Source organism: Mus caroli, chromosome 17 (assembly GCF_900094665.2).
Source record: "Mus caroli chromosome 17, CAROLI_EIJ_v1.1, whole genome shotgun sequence".
NCBI classification, from domain to species: Eukaryota; Metazoa; Chordata; class Mammalia; order Rodentia; family Muridae; genus Mus; species Mus caroli.
This window is the reverse complement of record NC_034586.1, coordinates 19,604,927-19,621,598: the sequence shown is the minus strand read 5'-3', so window position 1 is coordinate 19,621,598 and position 16,672 is coordinate 19,604,927. Positions and strand designations below refer to the sequence as shown.

General features: G+C 47.8%; 2 protein-coding genes across 9 annotated transcripts in view; one reads left to right on the top strand and one right to left on the bottom strand.

The window, feature by feature from the left end:
* The window catches only part of Srrm2 (serine/arginine repetitive matrix 2), a 34,163-nt gene extending 29,450 nt beyond the window's left edge, over positions 1–4,713 (bottom strand). For 2 of the 6 annotated variants that reach the window (XM_029471032.1, XM_029471033.1), the window contains exons 1-2: positions 4,287–4,702; positions 2,774–2,895 (exon numbers count right to left, since the gene is read on the bottom strand). The gene's annotated coding sequence lies outside the window, so the exon portion shown is untranslated. Of the gene's footprint in view, positions 1–2,773; positions 2,896–4,286 lie in introns of all 6 variants that reach the window. The other 4 variants (XM_021149439.2, XM_021149438.2, XM_029471031.1 and 1 more) reach the window with 4 other exon arrangements.
* Positions 4,714–7,291: 2,578 nt separating this feature from the next.
* Flywch2 (FLYWCH family member 2) lies at positions 7,292–16,551 on the top strand. Of its 3 annotated transcripts, XM_021149857.2 has the most exons (5): positions 7,292–7,384; positions 7,693–7,873; positions 8,666–8,823; positions 13,398–13,826; positions 16,368–16,551. In XM_021149857.2, exons 4-5 carry the CDS (start codon positions 13,505–13,507, stop codon positions 16,463–16,465), a joined length of 420 nt encoding a protein of 139 aa, XP_021005516.1. In that variant the 5' UTR covers positions 7,292–7,384; positions 7,693–7,873; positions 8,666–8,823; positions 13,398–13,504; the 3' UTR covers positions 16,466–16,551. The 3 variants fall into 3 exon arrangements, with proteins under 3 accessions (XP_021005516.1, XP_029326896.1, XP_021005517.1); XM_029471036.1 differs by lacking the exons at positions 7,292–7,384; positions 7,693–7,873; positions 8,666–8,823 and adding an exon at positions 8,852–8,999 and having other exon boundaries at positions 16,374–16,543; XM_021149858.2 differs by lacking the exons at positions 7,292–7,384; positions 7,693–7,873; positions 8,666–8,823 and adding an exon at positions 8,856–8,999.
* Positions 16,552–16,672: the final 121 nt, after the last annotated feature.

Below are 16,672 nucleotides of genomic sequence, written 5' to 3'. Positions count from 1 at the left end.
GATTTCTGAGTTCGAGGCCAGCCTGGTCTACAGAGTGAGTTCCAGGACAGCCAGGGCTACACAGAGAAACCCTGTCTCGAAAAAACAACCAAATAAACAAAAAAAAGAAAAAAAAATAACAAAAGCCAACACTGGAATGACCATCTTGAAAGAGGCAGAACATCAAGGAAGCAAACACAGCATTTATTAGTGATACAAGGTTCCTTTCAGTCCGCACTATCAGAATATGAATGGGCCTGTTTGTCTACAGCCTCTCCAACAGAAGGAGTTGTGAATTCTTTTGAATTTTTGTTAGTATGCTAAATAAGTGGTAATTTTGTATAGGGTTTTGATGGTAAAAATATACAGAACACAGAATTTTTCTTCTTGGTTGGTTGGTTGGTTTGGGTTGTTTGTTTGTTTGTTCTTGTTTTTGTGACAGGGTCTTACTGTCTAGTCTAGACTGGCCTCAAACACATAGCAATCCTCCTGCTTCAGCCTACCAAGTACTGGGGTTACAGTGTGTGATACAACACTTTGCTCTATTTTTCATTTCTTAAATCTAAGAGGAGAACTGTTGGCTCACATGATAATTTTTATATTTTTGTGTTTTTTAAAGATTGATTTACTTATTTATTTATATATATGAGTACACTATTGCTCTCTTTAGACACACCAGAAGAGGGCATTGGATCCCATTACAGATGGTTGTGAGCCACCATATTATGGTTGCTGGGAATTGAACCCAGGTCCTCTGGAAGAGCAGTCAGTGGTTTGGTTTTTTTTGTTGTTGTTTGTTTTGTTTTGTTTTTTGTTTTTAAGATTTATTTATTATTATACATAAGTACACTGTAGCTGTCTTCAGATGAGCCAGAAGAGGGCGTCAGATCTCATTAAGGGATTACTGGTGTTTATGAGCCACCATGTGGTTGCTGGGATTTGAACTCAGGACCTTCAGAAAAGCAGTCAGTGCTCTTACCCGCTGAGCCATCTTGCCAGCCCCAGTCAGTGCTCTTAATTAACCATTGAGCCATCTCTCCAGCCCACTATTTTTGTGTTTTTATAATAGAATGGTTCCATAGGTGTAAATGATATAATCCTGCTCTCCTCCCCTCAGGCTGAACATCAGGGCCATATGTACACTGGGCACTTGAGCGCTTTCCTGAGCCACCTCCCCAGCCTATGATCTACCATAACATTTTGTTTTGATTTTAAGATGTCCTTATTTTATATTATGAGTGTCTTTGCCTACATGTATGTCTATTTACCATGGATGTGTCTGGTGCCTTTGGAGGCCAGAAGAAGGCACTGCATCCTAACGTCAGAGAACCAAATGTGGGTGATGGAGGAAACATGGATCCCTCCAGAAGAGCAACAAGTATTCTAAGCTGCTGAGCCATCTCAATCCTACCATAGTTGGTAGTTTTGATTGGCAGTCCCCAAGAACTGAATGAAATCAGCATACAGCATGTGGTGATTGAAGATTTTCTTATCTTTGAAGAAAATCTACTCGAGTCCTTTATCCTTCCTAGGGAGAAGAGTGCTGTAGACCGAGCCCAGGCTTTGTGGATTCCTGTGTTCTACTGACCTACATCCCAGGACATCTCAGCTATTTTTCTTTTCTCTTTCTAAAAAGAAAATGGAGGGACCAGAGGAATCCTGCTTTGTTTCTAAGCCTGATTGTCTGAGTTTGATCCTTAGGACCCCATAGAGGACGGATAGAGAGAGCCAACTCACAGGTTGTCCTCTGACCTCCAGACACGCATTGTAGCACCCCGCCCCGCCCCCATCACGCAAAACACAATAATAACAATAAATAAAATTTGTTTTAAATGTGATATATAACCTTCTCCACAAATATGGTCCTGTCAGTCCTGCTTGGATGGATCATGACATTACAGAGACCAGAAAATAGGCAGCTGTCCCTCACCCTGTGGCTCTGTGGCTCTCAGCTGCCACCATCCACACATCCACACTGGCCCCAAGTGATGATGGCTTTCTCTTCAGCCTCCCTACAGCCTCCAAAATGTGTTTTCAATTTTCATTTGAAAACTTGCATCATGCAGTACAGCAATTTGAGGAGTCTTGCTCAAAATGTCATGTCCACCCAGACATGTAGTCTGACCCGAGATAACAGGCTTTGCAGATATAATTAAGAAAAAAGAATATACGTATATAAACATATATAATTAAGGGTCTTGAGAAGACATCATGAATTTAGGTCAGACCTTAAATCTGTGACTAATGCCTTTACTAAAAGGAGAAGGGGAGGCTGGAGAAACAGCTCAGTCAGTAAAGTGCTTGCTGTGCAAACAGGAAGGCCTGAGTTCCAGCTTCAAAACCAGGTAAAAAGGAAAAAGCCAGACATGACGGCACCCGCTGGTAACTTCAGCAGTTGGAAGGTCAAGACAGTGGGTCTCTAGGGCCTAATAACCATCCAGCCAAGCCTAATCAGTGAACAGAGACAAGGAGGGCAGGCAAGATGGCCCAGTGGGTTGGACATCTGCTAAGAAACCTGGTGGCCTGAGTTCAATTTCAGGGACCCTCGTGGGAAGGGAAGAACTGACTCCCACAAATTGTCCTCTGACCTCCACATGCTTATACATACAAGATACATGTAAATTAAAAAACAGAAAACAAACAGAAAATGGGTGGCACCTGAGGAATGAATGCTATCCAAGGTTGACCTCGGGCGAGTCTCCCCATGTGCTTGCACGTGTATGTGCACACACACCATGGCTCAGTAATGCCTAAGAACAAAACGTGTGAAGGAAGAAGACCTAGTAGCACATACCTGTGTACAGTCAGCCTGCTGGGTTCCACCCTCTCCTCCTTTTCCTTGATTACAGACCCAAGTCACACTACAGCATGTTGGAAGGACAATGCTCAGAGACAGGAAGTATTTCAGGAACTTTCCTGGGGAGACAAAAACAAAGTTTACTTGCCCCAGATAGGCACCAGTGACAGGCCAAAGTAGCAGTTTTACCAAAGTCCAGTGATTTGAACCAGTTTGTTTATTGAGCTTATCCACAGGGTAGGAATGAGTGGGAGCATGGGTGACCCTAAAACAGCTTCATTACAGAAATATCTCACCCCAACCTTGATGCTGCCTTTCCAGCGGCATAGAAGAGGTTCTCCACCACAGTTAACCTCTGCCTTCTACACATCCAGCATTCTCACATACGGAGACCACATGTAGCTGGGGCAGAATTATAAACAGCTGACAGATCCCTGGTGATCTGTCTTGGTGCAAGTCCTTAACCTCAGCAATCAGATACAGAGGCAGGCACATCTCTGTGAGTTCCAGGCCAGCCTGGTCTACAAAGTGAGTTCAAGGACAGCCGGGGTTACACAGAAAAACCCTGTCTCAAAAAGCAACAACAAAAACAGCGGGGTGGTAATGATGCAGCCTTTAATCCAGGCACTTGGGAGTTAGAGGCAGGCAGATCTTTGAGGCCAGCCTGATCTACAGAGTGAGTTCCAGGACAGCCAGGGCCACAGAGTGAAACCCTGTCTTCAAAAGACCACAACAAGCAAGCAAGCAAACAACAATCAAAAACTAGCAGGCAGGAAGGTGCAAGAGGGAAAGGTTCAGATCTGACCTTGAGGATATCTAGGGAACTGTCATAGCCCCTCTGATCAAGATGACAATAGTGGTGGTGCATGCCTTTAGCCCCAACACTTGGGAGTCAGGTGGATCTCTATGAGTTCAAGGCCAGCCTCATCTTCATGGTGAGTTCTAAGCCAGTGAACGCTACATAGTGAGACCAAGTCTCAAAAATCAAACATCCAGGGGCCAGAGGGAAGCATGCCCTGCTCTTTCAGAGGACCAGCGTTTGATTCCCAGTAATAACTTCCTGTAATACTAACCCCTGGGGTATCTAGCTCTTCTGGCCTCTGTGGGCATGTTCATTTGTGCACACCTACAAACCGATAAAAAGGAAATCTTTATAAAAAAAAAAATGATGGCTAGGGCCGTTATGCTCAGAGAACAGTGTTCTGCACTGCAGGAACTGGTAACCTCCTGCTTTGTTCTTGCTCCCCCTAAAGGATGTCACCTGATTCGTGCAGGTCAGGCTGGGCCCTCCACTGGGAGCAGGCTGGTTTCAGAGCACTGGTTTATGGGTCCTGTGGATCCTGAGGTTTAAAACTCAATGTGGCTGCCTTTGGGGGTGGGGATGGCCTCTCAGCAGTACAAGTGAAGGACAAACAGTGCAGACTCCATCCATTCTGACACTTTCTTGAGCCTTGGGGACTAACTCTTGCCATCCCTTTCTGCCCACCAGGAGTAAAGCCATTCCAAGTACCTTGTTAAGTGTGAGCCTGCTCTTCCTCAGTGGATTCACACTGGTGACATTGCAACAACAGGAGGTGAAAATGCCGGAGTCCTGTTCCAGGTAGCTGGCCGACACAATAACAACAGAGAGGTATTTGGCACACCTGGGATTAGTGATGGGAGACCCTGCCTCCCGACGCCTAGCTCCAGGAAGTATCCTATAGTCCTTCCCAGGATATCCAAGCCACCTCTTCTCGAAAATCCTCCCGGCCTAATGGATTCCAGCTGAGAACAGTGTGGCGCGCCACCGCAGCTGCTCCTCCTCCAACGCTTAGCGGAAGCCCAGGGCTCCCGCAGTCGCCTCAGGGACCACGCCGCCGGCCGGAGCTGAATGGCCCTAGGCTCTCAAAGAGTGGACCTGGGCACTCAGAACAAAGGCACATCTGCTCCAGCTGCCTGGGCGCCGCTCTGCGAACGGGAACACCAAGCTGCGGGGTCCGGAGTCCCTCACAGTCGCTTGTTTTGTTTTCTCTTTTTGGTACTGTGTCCAGGCTGCCTTGGTGCTTGCTAGAAATCCAGACTGGCCTCACACTCCTCCTGTCTTTGCCTCCCAATTGTTAGGATTACAGGAGTGAGCCACCATACTAGAATAACACTGTGAGAGGCCAGGCGGCAAAGGAAGAAATAGAAATAAAAATGGGGCAGAGGTGGAGGTGGGGAATAAAATACTGATGCCTTGATTTGTCCACAGAAACATATTGTTAATATTATTGTATTATTTTTACGTTTTGGATTTTGTTTTTAAACAGGGTCTCATGGAGCTAAGGGTGTTAATAAGGGTGTTAATACTGCGATGTGTTGGGTGTTTGTTGGTTTGTTTGTTTTGGACGCAGAATTTCACGCAGTCCAGGCCGGCTTCCTACTTACTAAATAAGTGGAAGTTAGCCTTACCATCCTTAACCTGCTAACCACTGGGATTACAGTACAAACGGCCAATGGAGGTGCCTATTAACATATCAAAGAGGATGCTGTTGGTCAAGCCCCCTGGGCACACTTGCTCGGGTTAGAGTCCCGGCTTCTCAGAGCACTCCCTAACTACTCTACCCTAAACCTCTCCAGCCCCTGAGCCTCACTTCCCTTCTCTTAACCTTCCCCCATCTTCTCATTCCTATAAAGCCCAGACATTTGCCCACAAACTCCCTTGGTCTTCATCCTTTTGGCTTCTTGGTTCTTCTCCCTCACCTTGTCTCCTCTCCCGTTCCTCTCTCTCTCCTCTCAGGCCCAGGTTCAGTCTGGATCTTTCCAGATGCCTCTGGCTGTTCTCTACCTCATATCTACACTAAAACCTCCTCAACCATACCTAGGAGTGGTCTGGTACTTATTTTCGTTCACACCACCATGTCCAGCCTTTTTTTAAAAAACAAAACAAAACAAAACTTTTTATTTTGACACAGCATAACTAGCTGCCTCCTGTTTGACCATGAACTTGTTTGTTTTCGAGACAGGGATTTATTTTATTTAATTAATTAATTAATTAATTAATTTTTCCGAGACAGGGTCTCTCTGTGTATCCCTGGCTGTCCTGGAACTCACTCTGTAGACCAGGCTGGCGTCGAACTCAGAGATCCGCCTGCCTCTGCCTCCAGACCAGAACTCAGAGATCCACCCACCTCTACCTCAGACTCCTGACTGACTAGGAATACAGTCTTGTACAATTCATATAAAAATGTGAGGATTTGTTTTGTTTTTTAGAGGAGGAGGAAGCCATGATGAATCAGAACCATATGAACAGGAGAAACCACAAGTAGCAAGGAGTCTCATGGCGGGATTCAGTTAGGACAGTGTTAGATCTGCCCAGTGTAGGCATGAGGCTTATAATTATACTAACTGGATTGTGTGTGTTTTATATGGGCTTATTGGGGTTGGAAAGTCCAGCAACAGTCTCTATTTGGTGCGCATGGTTGAGATGTAAGCTCTCAGCTTTCTGTTCCTGATGCTGTGTCTGCTGCCACGATTCCCTGTTGCAATGAATCTAAAGTCTTCTCTCCTTCCTCTCTCATTCTCTTCTCCTCTCTTCCTGCCCCCACTCTCAAGCCTCTAGTCCCGCCTTTCCCCTCCACAAGAGATCACCTGAGTAAGTGATCATGGGGGCAACCTCTTTTTTTTTTTTTAAAGATTTATTTATTTAATGTATATGAGTACACTGTAGCTATCTTCAGACACACCAGAAGAGGGCATCAGATCCCATTACAGATGGTTGTGAGCCACCATGTGGTTGCTGGGAATTGAACTCAGGACCTCTGGAGGAGCAGTCAATGTTCTTAACTGCTGAGCCATCTCTCCAGCCCCGGGGTGTGTGTGTGTGGGGGGGGCAACCTCTTTTGAAGAAGCAGAATTAACATCAGAATACAAACAGCACCAGGACAACCTTCAACAAGAGACAGCAAATGGCAATGTCAAAAATCTTAAAAACTCTCCAGCATGTGGGAGGCAGAGGCAGGTGGATTTCTGAGTTTTTGGCCAGCCTGGTCTACAAAGTGAGTTCCAGGACAGCCAGGGCTATACAGAGAAACCCTGTCTCGAAAAAACCAAAAAGAAAAAAAAAAGAAAAAAGTCTTTAAACTCGCTGAGCAGTGTTGGCGCATGCTTTTAATCCCAACACTCAGGAGGCAGAGGCAGGTGAATTTCTTGAGTTCGAAGACAGCCAGAGCTATACAGAGAAACCCTGTCTCAAAACAAAACAAACAAACAAAAAACAACAACAACAAAACAAACAAACAGTCTTTAGCCAGGCAGTGGTGGCGCACACCTTTAATCCCAGCACTCGGGAGGCAGAGGCAGGCAGATTTCTGAGTTCGAGACCAGCCTGGTCTACAGAGTGAGTTCCAGAACAACCAGGGCTACACAGAGAAACCCTGTCTCTAACCCCCCCCCCCAAAGTCTTTAAACTCTCAAAGCCTGCCCCAATATTGGAAAAAGTGTTACATACTTTCTCTAATACTGCCATACTTTCTAACTCTTCCCCAAACCAAACAGCACCGGCAACCGGGAACCAAGTGTTCAAATGCAGGAGCTTGGGGAGGACATTCTCTTTTTGTTGGAAACATCTGACCCAGACCCTAGCCACTGGTAAGAACCGGGATACTGAGGCAGGAGGGCTGTTATGAGTTCAAGAGCTACATAGTGGGATACTATTGAAAAAAATGTACCTAAATATATTTTTCCTCTAATAGCTTCCTAAGTAGTCAAAACTGGCTTTGAACTCTTAGTCCTGGTATCTCTGGAGGTACAGTCATGTGCCACTATGTGTGTTTTAAGTTAAATAATTTTTTAAAAATACATGGTCTTTATTGGTTCCATGTTTTGAAAATAGCCTCCACAATATTTATTTAGTATGTATTTATATTTGTGTTTGGATGTTTTGCTTGGATGGACAGAGACCAGAAGAGGGCGTCTGATCCCCTGGACCTGAAGTTATGCTCCAGGGGATCTGCATCATTTCGAGGGGCCATATAGGTGCTGGAAGAACAGCCAGTGCTCTCAACAGAACAGCCATGATCCATCTCTCCATGTGTGGTCATGTGTTTATGTGTGCAGATCAGAAGACAACTTTGTGAAGTAATTTCTTTCCTTCTACCTTTATGTGGGTCCTAGGGATTAAACTTGGGTAGGCCTGGCTTGGTAGCAAGTGCTGTATAAACTAAGGCTTCTGGTTGAACCCAGCTATCTAAAGGGGAGCCACCTCATTGGACCCCTTGTTTTGTTCTTTGGAGACAGAGGCTTAACATCAGTGATTTATACATGAAGATTATATATAATATAACATACAACTGTATTATACCATATATAATAATATATCTTATTAGAACATAATAATTTTAGAAACAACCAAGACTGTGATTGATTGCAAATGATGTAATTCATGAAGACCCTTGCGTTACTAGAGAATGCCCAGGAAATGACGTTGACTCGAGAGAAAGGATGGGGCCATGGAGGTAAAGGAGCCAGAAAGAAGGGTGGGACCCAAGGACCTGCGGAGCCAGGGCCATGTGGGAGTAAAGGGGGAGAGCCTTTCTGCAGATGGGTGAGGGCCAGCAATCCCAGAATGATAGGATGCACGAGCACGCAAAATACAGAAAGCAGCGCCCTGAGCCATTCCGGTTTCCATCTCCACAGTAGAAGGTTGCGGGGACAAAGTCATTGAATTGAGCCAGGGCTATTTCAGCAGACAGTGACTACAACAATGGGCGAAGGCTGAACAAATGATAAATACTGGACCAATGGGCGAGGGCTGGGCTAATGACAAACTGCTGCGCAGTTAGGAATGTTAGCTTCAATGAAGAACACATTTCCCTTCCCTCGGAGGGACAGACAAAAACCTTTAAATAAGCATTCCAGTTTCCTCCGCAGGGAGTCAAAAACGGGGGAAGTAAGTGGAAAGACGTCAGTAAACCATACCGGGGATCCTAAACCCAGGTGGCTCCATTCCTATTGGCTCCGCCCTCTTCCCGGATAATGGACCCGCCCCTCACGCCTATTCATCGAGCGTTCAACTTGCCACTGCGAAGGTAATATCCGGATAGACGGAATTCGACAAAGGAATGGGGGCCCCCTCATACTGCGCATGCTCGCCCCGTGACCCTAGCTTGAGGTGACGGCGGGAGCCAAGGCGGGGGCCCAAAGCACTGAGGCTGAGGGACCCGCCACGGCTCCGTCGTCCGAGAGGCAGGGTCTGCTGCCGTCGGTGAGGACGGGCCCCCAGCGGGCGGGAGGGTCCTGGCTCCAGAAGCGACTCCCAGCCTAGCGGTCTGGGGATGCGGGACCGGTGCTCGGAAGGGTCCCTGGCTCTGGCCCCCCACCCCCAGATTCTGGCCGCTTTCTTGTCGGCCATCCGCGAGGCTCTTCCTTTCTCCATGCTTTCCTTTCATAAAACCACACTACCCCTGGACACCCCCAATCTGGGACACACAACCCCCAACGCGTCCCTACCCCAGTTCACTCTGCCTAGTACATGTCCATCCTTATCTTCTGCAGTTTTGTTGTGTATGACCTGGGGGTGGGGGTGGGGTCCTTGTCCCAGTGGCAGAATTTGAGGGCTGGGAGCTGGGGAGATGCTCAGGGGACTGAAACATTGGTTAGAGGGAAGCAGGGAGCTGGGGCAAGGGTGGTGGAAGATACCATTCTGAGTCATGGTGATTGGGGAAGGGAGGTACTCTTATGTGGGACCTCCACATTGGGGAACCTTTGCTGTGTTCTGCATATAATACAGTTCTTGACCTTTTGGGAGGGTGACTGCCATTTTCTTATGTCTCCCTGTGGGATGCCTCCCGAACACCTCAGTTTCATACCGTTCCTTGGGAAGTCCAATTACAGTTCTTCAAGACTGTGCAGGACAGTGACTATGGCAGCAGCAGGTGTTAGTAACGTGAGTTAAAAGACCTTACTCTTCATCTGATGCTAGCATCTCCTATTACACAGATGGAACCAGCCCAGAGAGGGTAAGGGCATGTTCCAGTTAGGACATGTTTCATTCTTATCTTTGTGAAGGTAATTCTGTCGATCACCCCAAGATAACAACTGAAGTTCCAAGCCTGCAGAGCTTCATCAGTAAGAGTTTGGACTTTTAACTGTTCTATGGCCACCAAAACAACAATCACCACCCATCTAGTGACACATTATTAAAATGACACATTATTGTCCTATATTTTAGAGGCTAGAAGTCAGATGTGGGTGTTATACAGCAGGCTGAATTGTATTCATTCCTGAGGCTTTAGGAAAGAAACATTTTTTGTTTGTTTGTTTGTTTGTTTTTTGAGACAGGGTTTCTCTGTGTAGCCCTGGCTGTCCTGGAACTCACGCTGTAGACCAGGCTGGCCTCAAACTCAGAAATCCACCTGCCTCTGCCTCCCAAGTGCTGGGATTAAAGACATGCGCCACCACGCCAGGCTTTTTTTTTTTTTTTAATAAATTGTTTTGTGTGTTTGTGGGCCACATGTATGTAGTAGTACCTGTGAAGGTCAGACAGGGCATTGTGTCCTCTGAGGTGGACAGGTGGTTGTGTGAGCTACCTGATGTGGGTGCTGAAAACCAAACTCATGTTTTCTGGAAGAGAGGGAAGCAGCTGACCACTAAGCTATCTATCCAGCCCTGTTTCTTTTGTTTGATTTTTTTTTTTTTTTGAATGAGTGTGTGCATGTGCCCTGTGGCAGTCAGAGAACCACTTGTGGGAATTGGCTCTTTCCTACGATGCAGATCCTGGGATGGAACTCAGGTTTGAGGCTTGGTAGAAAGCATCATTACCTGCTAGGTCATTTCCATAACCCTCATTTTAGAGATAGGTTTTTTTTTTTTTGAGACAGGGTTTCTCTGTATAGTGCTGGCTGTCCTGGCACTCACTGGAGATAGGTTCCTAATGAGTAGGTCTGACTTGAATCCCCAGCCCTCCTACTTCTGGGATTATAGGTGTATGCCACAGCACCTGCCGCTCACAGACATGAAAACGTGTGAATGACTCCTGCTCATTGTATGCTCTTGGGTCTTGAGTTATTTTTGCTTTTCTGGGCATCCTTCGTCATGACCAAGGTCATGAGGGCTGCTTCAGTTTGTAAGGCTGGGAGTGAATGTGGGCAATCTCTCAACTGGGCTACACAACTCTTCACTTTTTTCTTTGCTCTGTGTGTGTGTGATGCAGAGACCAGAGGAGGAAGCAAATATGTGTCTCCCCCACTCCCCCTCCCCCCTATTCTCTTGAGACAGACTGACTCACTTGAACCAGTAGCTCACCATTTTGGCTAAGCAGATTGGTCAGCCAGCAAGCTCCAGGGATCTGAATGTCTCTACTTCCCAGTGCTAGGTTTCAGACATGTGCAGCCAGGCCTGGCTTTTACATAGGTGGTGGGAACTTGGACTCATGTCCTTAGGCCTGTGCAACACATCTTACTCACAAAGCTGTTTGATCCACAGACAGAATGAGTGATGGGATTTTGGGTGTGAGCCACCAAACCTGGCTATGTATGTATGTATGTATGTATGTAAATATGTATGTATTTATTTATTTATAGAGTCTCATGTAACCTAGACTGGTCTTGAACTCCTGATTCTCCTGCCTCAGCCTCATAGTGAGAAGTCTGGTCTTCCACCTTTTTCCTCCAAGTAGTAGACTAATAAAAAAAAAAAAAATTGTTGGGCGTGGTGGCACACGCCTTTAATCCCAGCACTTGGGAGGCAGAGGCAGGCAGATTTCTGAGTTCGAGGCCAGCCTGGTCTACAAAGTGAGTTCCAGGACAGCCAGGGCTACACAGAGAAACCGTGTCTCGAAAAACCAAACCAACCAAACAAACAAATAAAAGATTTATTTATTTTATATATATGAGTACACTGTCACTGTCTTCAGAGACAGCAAAAGAGGGCATGGGATCCCATTACAAATGGTTGTGAGCCACCTTGTGGTTGCTAGGAATTGAACTCAGGACCTCTGGAAGAGCAGTTAGTACTCTTAACCACTGAGCTATCTCTTCAGCCCTCGATTGAATTTTTTTTTATAATGATGATAATGCCTTTATTATTTTTTTTATATGTAAGTACACTGTATCTGTCTTCAGACACTCCAGAAGAGGGCACCATATTCCATTACAGATGGTTGTGAGCCACCATGTGGTTGCTGGGATTTGAACTCAGGACCTCTGGAAGAGCAGTCGGTGCTCTTAACTGCTGAGCCGGATGATAGTAATTCTTGGGAGGGAGGCCATTGGGTTCCAGTAATGAAGGTCAAGATTGAATTCAGATCTCATTCCTGGCTCAGGTTGCTTTGTGGTGGACTTGGGCATGGTGCCTGACCGCTTCCTCATACTGCTTCATCCAAGGGGTTTCTGGGCCGCTCTGTTGTGTGTGTGCATGTGTGGTGTAGTGTGTGTATACATGTGCAGCGCAGTGCAGTGTGTCTTTGCGTTCTCAGGTGTGCTCTCCAGGGCATGTGAGTACCCTCTACCTCCACCTGATCTTCTCTCCCTGAACCTAGAGCTCACTGTTTTGGGTAGACTGTCAGGCAAACTATCCCTTGGGGTCTACCTGACTCTGTTCCCCTCCCCCCAAGTACTCGGGCTCCAGGGGCTGTCACACTGGGCTTTCTATGTGAATGCTGGGTATCCAAACTTGGGTCCTTATGTTTCACATCAAAACACTGCTCACTGAACTATTCACACACACACACACACACACACACACACACACACACACACACACACACACCCGCCACTCTCTGGGCTCCCTATATAGATCAGCCTGGCCTGGAACTCAGATATCTGCCTGCCTCTTTTTCCTAAATGCTGGAATTGAAGCATCTGCCGCTGTACCTGCTCCTGAATTTTAATATGCTCAGTTTTATTAATATTTTTGTTTGTTTTCGTTTTTGGTTTTTCTTTTCTTCTTTTTTTTTTAAAGATTTATTTTATTAATATATGTAAGTACACTGTAGCTGTCTTCAGACACTCCAGAAGAGGGAGTCAGATCTTGTTGCGGATGGTTGTGAGCCACCATGTGGTTGCTGGGATTTGAACTCTGGACCTTTGGAAGAGCAGTCGGGTGCTCTTACCCACTGAGCCATCTCACCAGCCCCGTTTTTGGTTTTTCGAGACAGGGTTTCTCTGTGTAGCCCTGGCTGTCCTGGAACTCACTCTGTAGACCAGGCTGGCCTTGAACTCAGAATTCCACCTGCCTCTGCCTCCCGAGTGCTGGGATCAAAGGCATGCACCACCACCGCCCTGCGATTTGTATTAATCTTATTTACTTGTTGCTTAACTTTTTTTTTTTTTTTTGAAGTTCTGGAGATCTAACAGAACCTTGTCACATGCTACACTCGGGCACTACCTCAGAGCTGCCCCAAGCCCAGCTTGGATATTTTATTTTTCTGACATTTAGTGGTGTGCAAGAGCCATTTTGAGTAATGGACTAAAGGGTAAATTACCTTGTGAATAAGTAGATGTGTAACATGTTGCCATGGGGGCAGGGGAATGAGTTCATGAACATACAAGACAGTAAACTGGTAAAGAGTAAATCACTCATTCCAACTCGCCCCCTAAGCGACAGCCCAGATCCATTTGGCAGCTCCCCATCCTCCTCTACTGACTGCTTTGCCTCCCCCCAGGACAGAGCCTCTGGACTCCCAGGTTCCTGGCCAGGGAGGAGGAGGAAAAGGTGAGACCTTTCTGCCAGGGCTGGGCGTGGCCTGAGGGCTAGGCTGTTGGTCCTGGGATGCCTCAGCCCAAACCCAGTGAGCAGGAGGGTGAGAGCATGAAGGCCAGCCAGGAACCAGCTCCCCAGCCTGGCACAGATGTGGTCCCAGCAGCCCCCAGGAAGCCCAGAAAGTTCTCCAAACTGGTCCTGCTGACAGCCTCCAAAGACAGCGCCAAAGTGGCTGGGGCCAAGCGCAAAGGAGTGCACTGCATCATGTCCCTGGGAGTGCCAGGCCCAGCCACCTTGGCTAAGGCCCTCCTCAAGACTCATCCTGAGGCTCAGCGGGCCATTGAAGCGACTCCCCTGGAGCCCGAGCAGAAACGCAGCAAGCAGAACCTGGGTGAGGCTCTCGTAGCTTGCACTGTCCCCTCAAAGATACCCGGGTCCCTTCCAGCGCTGCCACAGGCACCTGGCTCCGGGCCTGAGTCCCTGCTGCTCTCTTTGCTTTCGTGATCCCTGCTCCTCTATGTCTCTGAGCACAGGTGGGAAGTGGAGGGCACAGCGAACAGGTGCGGGCTGGGTATTCCTTGGCGAGCCTGGGGTCCTGGCTTAGCCCCTTCTAGGCTTGCCAAGTTCATAGAATCCCCTTTGCATGGAGTGCTTCCCTTGCTCCATCACAGCAGTGTCAGAGGTTGAAGAGGGCCTGCACTGCATGCTGGAGGCTGTTGACCACTCTCAAGGTCCTGGCTACATGTGGGTGTTCCCTAAGGCCAGAGGCCCACCACCCACATGTTCCACAAGCATTTCATAGCCAGTAACAAAAAGTGCCTGCATTTCTTCAGTCAGTTTACTCACATTTGTAGACTTGCATCTGTGTGCTCATAAGGCACGGGGACTCGGGGATTCAAGGCCAATAGGAGCTGTAGGGACCCCTCCCCCACCCTCTCCTACACTAAAGCCTCCACAAAGGACAGAACAGAGCTCCAGAGAACTGTCAGGAGGCAGCAAAGGAGTAATCTTCAAAGTTGCAGGTCGATGAGGACGTGGGCTTACTGGGAAAACTCAGCACCCTCCCCCCTTGCTTTACAGTGGCTTGATGCGGGGAGGGGACGGGAAGGACAGCTTTAGCCTCACTCCTTACTGGCCACTCTACTGTGACTGTGGCACTTCCTCTGATGTGACTGGGTGGTGAAAACAAACTGTCCCTTTCTCTATACCCAGCTCAGGCAGCCCCATGTCCGTCCCTGTGGTCTCAGGTCTCCCTGGGAGGAGTGAGGTGGCAGGTAGCAGATGGGTTGGCTAGGGACAAGCACCAGAGGCTGGCAGGCATCCTCTGAGAGTTCAAGGGAGTGGGGAAAAACAGCAAGTGGCCAAGCTTGGAGTACTCAGTCGGGACATTTGTGGGTGGGGCTGAGGTGATGGCCACAGGACATACTTATACACAGAAGTGCCAGCACACATAGTCCCCAAAGTCACTAGAGCTAGAAGGAGAGTCCTAGGCCCACAGCACCTGGAGGCCCAGGGAGGGCACAAGACACCTCCCTGGGTGAAGCTGGAGGTTCCCTAACCTGTGTGTCTTTGTGTGCACGCACACACATGTTGTATCCATTCCTGTGTGTGTTCTCTGTGTGGCTGTTGTCCATGTGAACATTTCTGTCATTATCTCTCTTGTCCATTCATATTACTTTTACCTTTAAGGGTGGCTGGGGGGTCAATCTTTAGCAGTTTCCCTTTCCCCCTAGGCTTGGGGTAGGAGATACTGTAACTTGAATACATCTTTAGGGTTACTCAGTGTCGTCAGGTAAATGAACTGATCTCTTCCCAACAGAAGCAGCACCTGTCAGACCCTGAGATGCTGGGGATGAGAAAAGCTGTAGTCCCAGGCTTCCATGTTCTGCCTTTACACAAGAGGTCCCTGGGGATCAGCCATGCACCCAACCATCAAGGGGAAGGAGGGGGAGCCCTGTGCTACCTACCATCAGTCAGATGGGCTTCAAGGGATCCTGCAGCAGTGGGAGAAACTTAATGGGATGGCCTGAGGTCATAGAGTTTCATGGTCACACTGCCCATCCCCACATTAGGGGCTAAAATCTCAGGCAAGCCAAGATGGAGTGCCCATTGCTACAAGCCTGGAGTTCTTTGGGGACCATAAGGACCCTCAACCTCCTACCCACAGCATGAGCAGTATGGAGGAGTCCAGAAAGACCTTGGTAAGCTAGCTCTTTGTGAGTGCTTCCACTAGTCAATCCTCTCTGGGTGCATTCCTGTCTGCCCACCTGGTTCTCAGCAGCACAGGGGTAGAGGAAGGGGGCTTGAAGCCCCATAGGAGGCTGATCTTAGTGTCACCAACCTGAGACCACCTGCACAGAAGGAGAGGGATGGACTCTGGCTGGGAAACCGATCTTCCCACAAGAATTGGGTATAGAGACATCATGTGGGGCTCTTCCAACCATGGGAGACCTTGTCTTGCTTCTTGTGTAACTTCAGGCTCCGCAGTGCGGTGGCTTCTATGAGAACTGGAACAAAACTCACTTGTCCAGATGACACGCAAAGGAGGGATGGCACCCCTTCAGGGCTGTGCAGGGCACGTGTTCTTGATCAGTGGACAGCCTGCTGTCCTGTTGCTATGAGCAAGCAGACCTCCCTGTCTCTGCCCCAACTCTGGCCACGGTAGTGGCTATTCAGTCACTTCCTGCTCAGCTGTTTCCTAGAAATGACAAAAAAGGTTTGTGACCCTGAACTTGTGACTTTTTGGGAACAGTGTCCTCATTGTGGCAATTCTCTAAGTCAGTTAACAAACACTTCTGGCCCTTTACTGACCCCTAAGAAGCTAGGGTGAGAGTGGCCCTCAGCTTACAGAAGAAGAGTGGGAGCCCAGGGCCAGCCTTTGCCAGCCCTCTTTTGTTCTGTTACCAAGCTGACCTGTCTTTCTTTCTTCCAGATACAGATGGTCCAGAAGACAATGGAGGGTCAGGGGTGTCTTCTTCAAGTTCAGAGGAGACCACTGTGCTCCCCAAGGCCCCCAGCACTTCCCCATAACCTTGGCAACTGCTGTTGCATAAACTACTTTTATAAGTAAGAAACAAAGAGAGAAAATAAAAGAAGCTGTGTGCTATTTCCCACCATGGGTAGTTTTTGTTGTTGTTGGTTTTTTTTTTTTTTCCAGATAGGATTAAGAAATCCCTCTGACTGCCGGGCGTGGTAGCGCACGCCTTTAATCCCAGCACTCGGGAGGCAGAGGCAGGC

What these genes read in the sequence shown, in the direction of transcription:
- Flywch2 (XM_021149857.2), top strand. Translation starts at nt 13,505, where the DNA reads ATGCCTCAGCCCAAACCCAGTGAGCAGGAGGGTGAGAGCATGAAGGCC. An exon ending in ACGCAGCAAGCAGAACCTGG is followed by an intron (nt 13,827 to 16,367) that starts GTGAGGCTCTCG and finishes TCTTTCTTCCAG; the next exon opens with ATACAGATGGTCCAGAAGAC.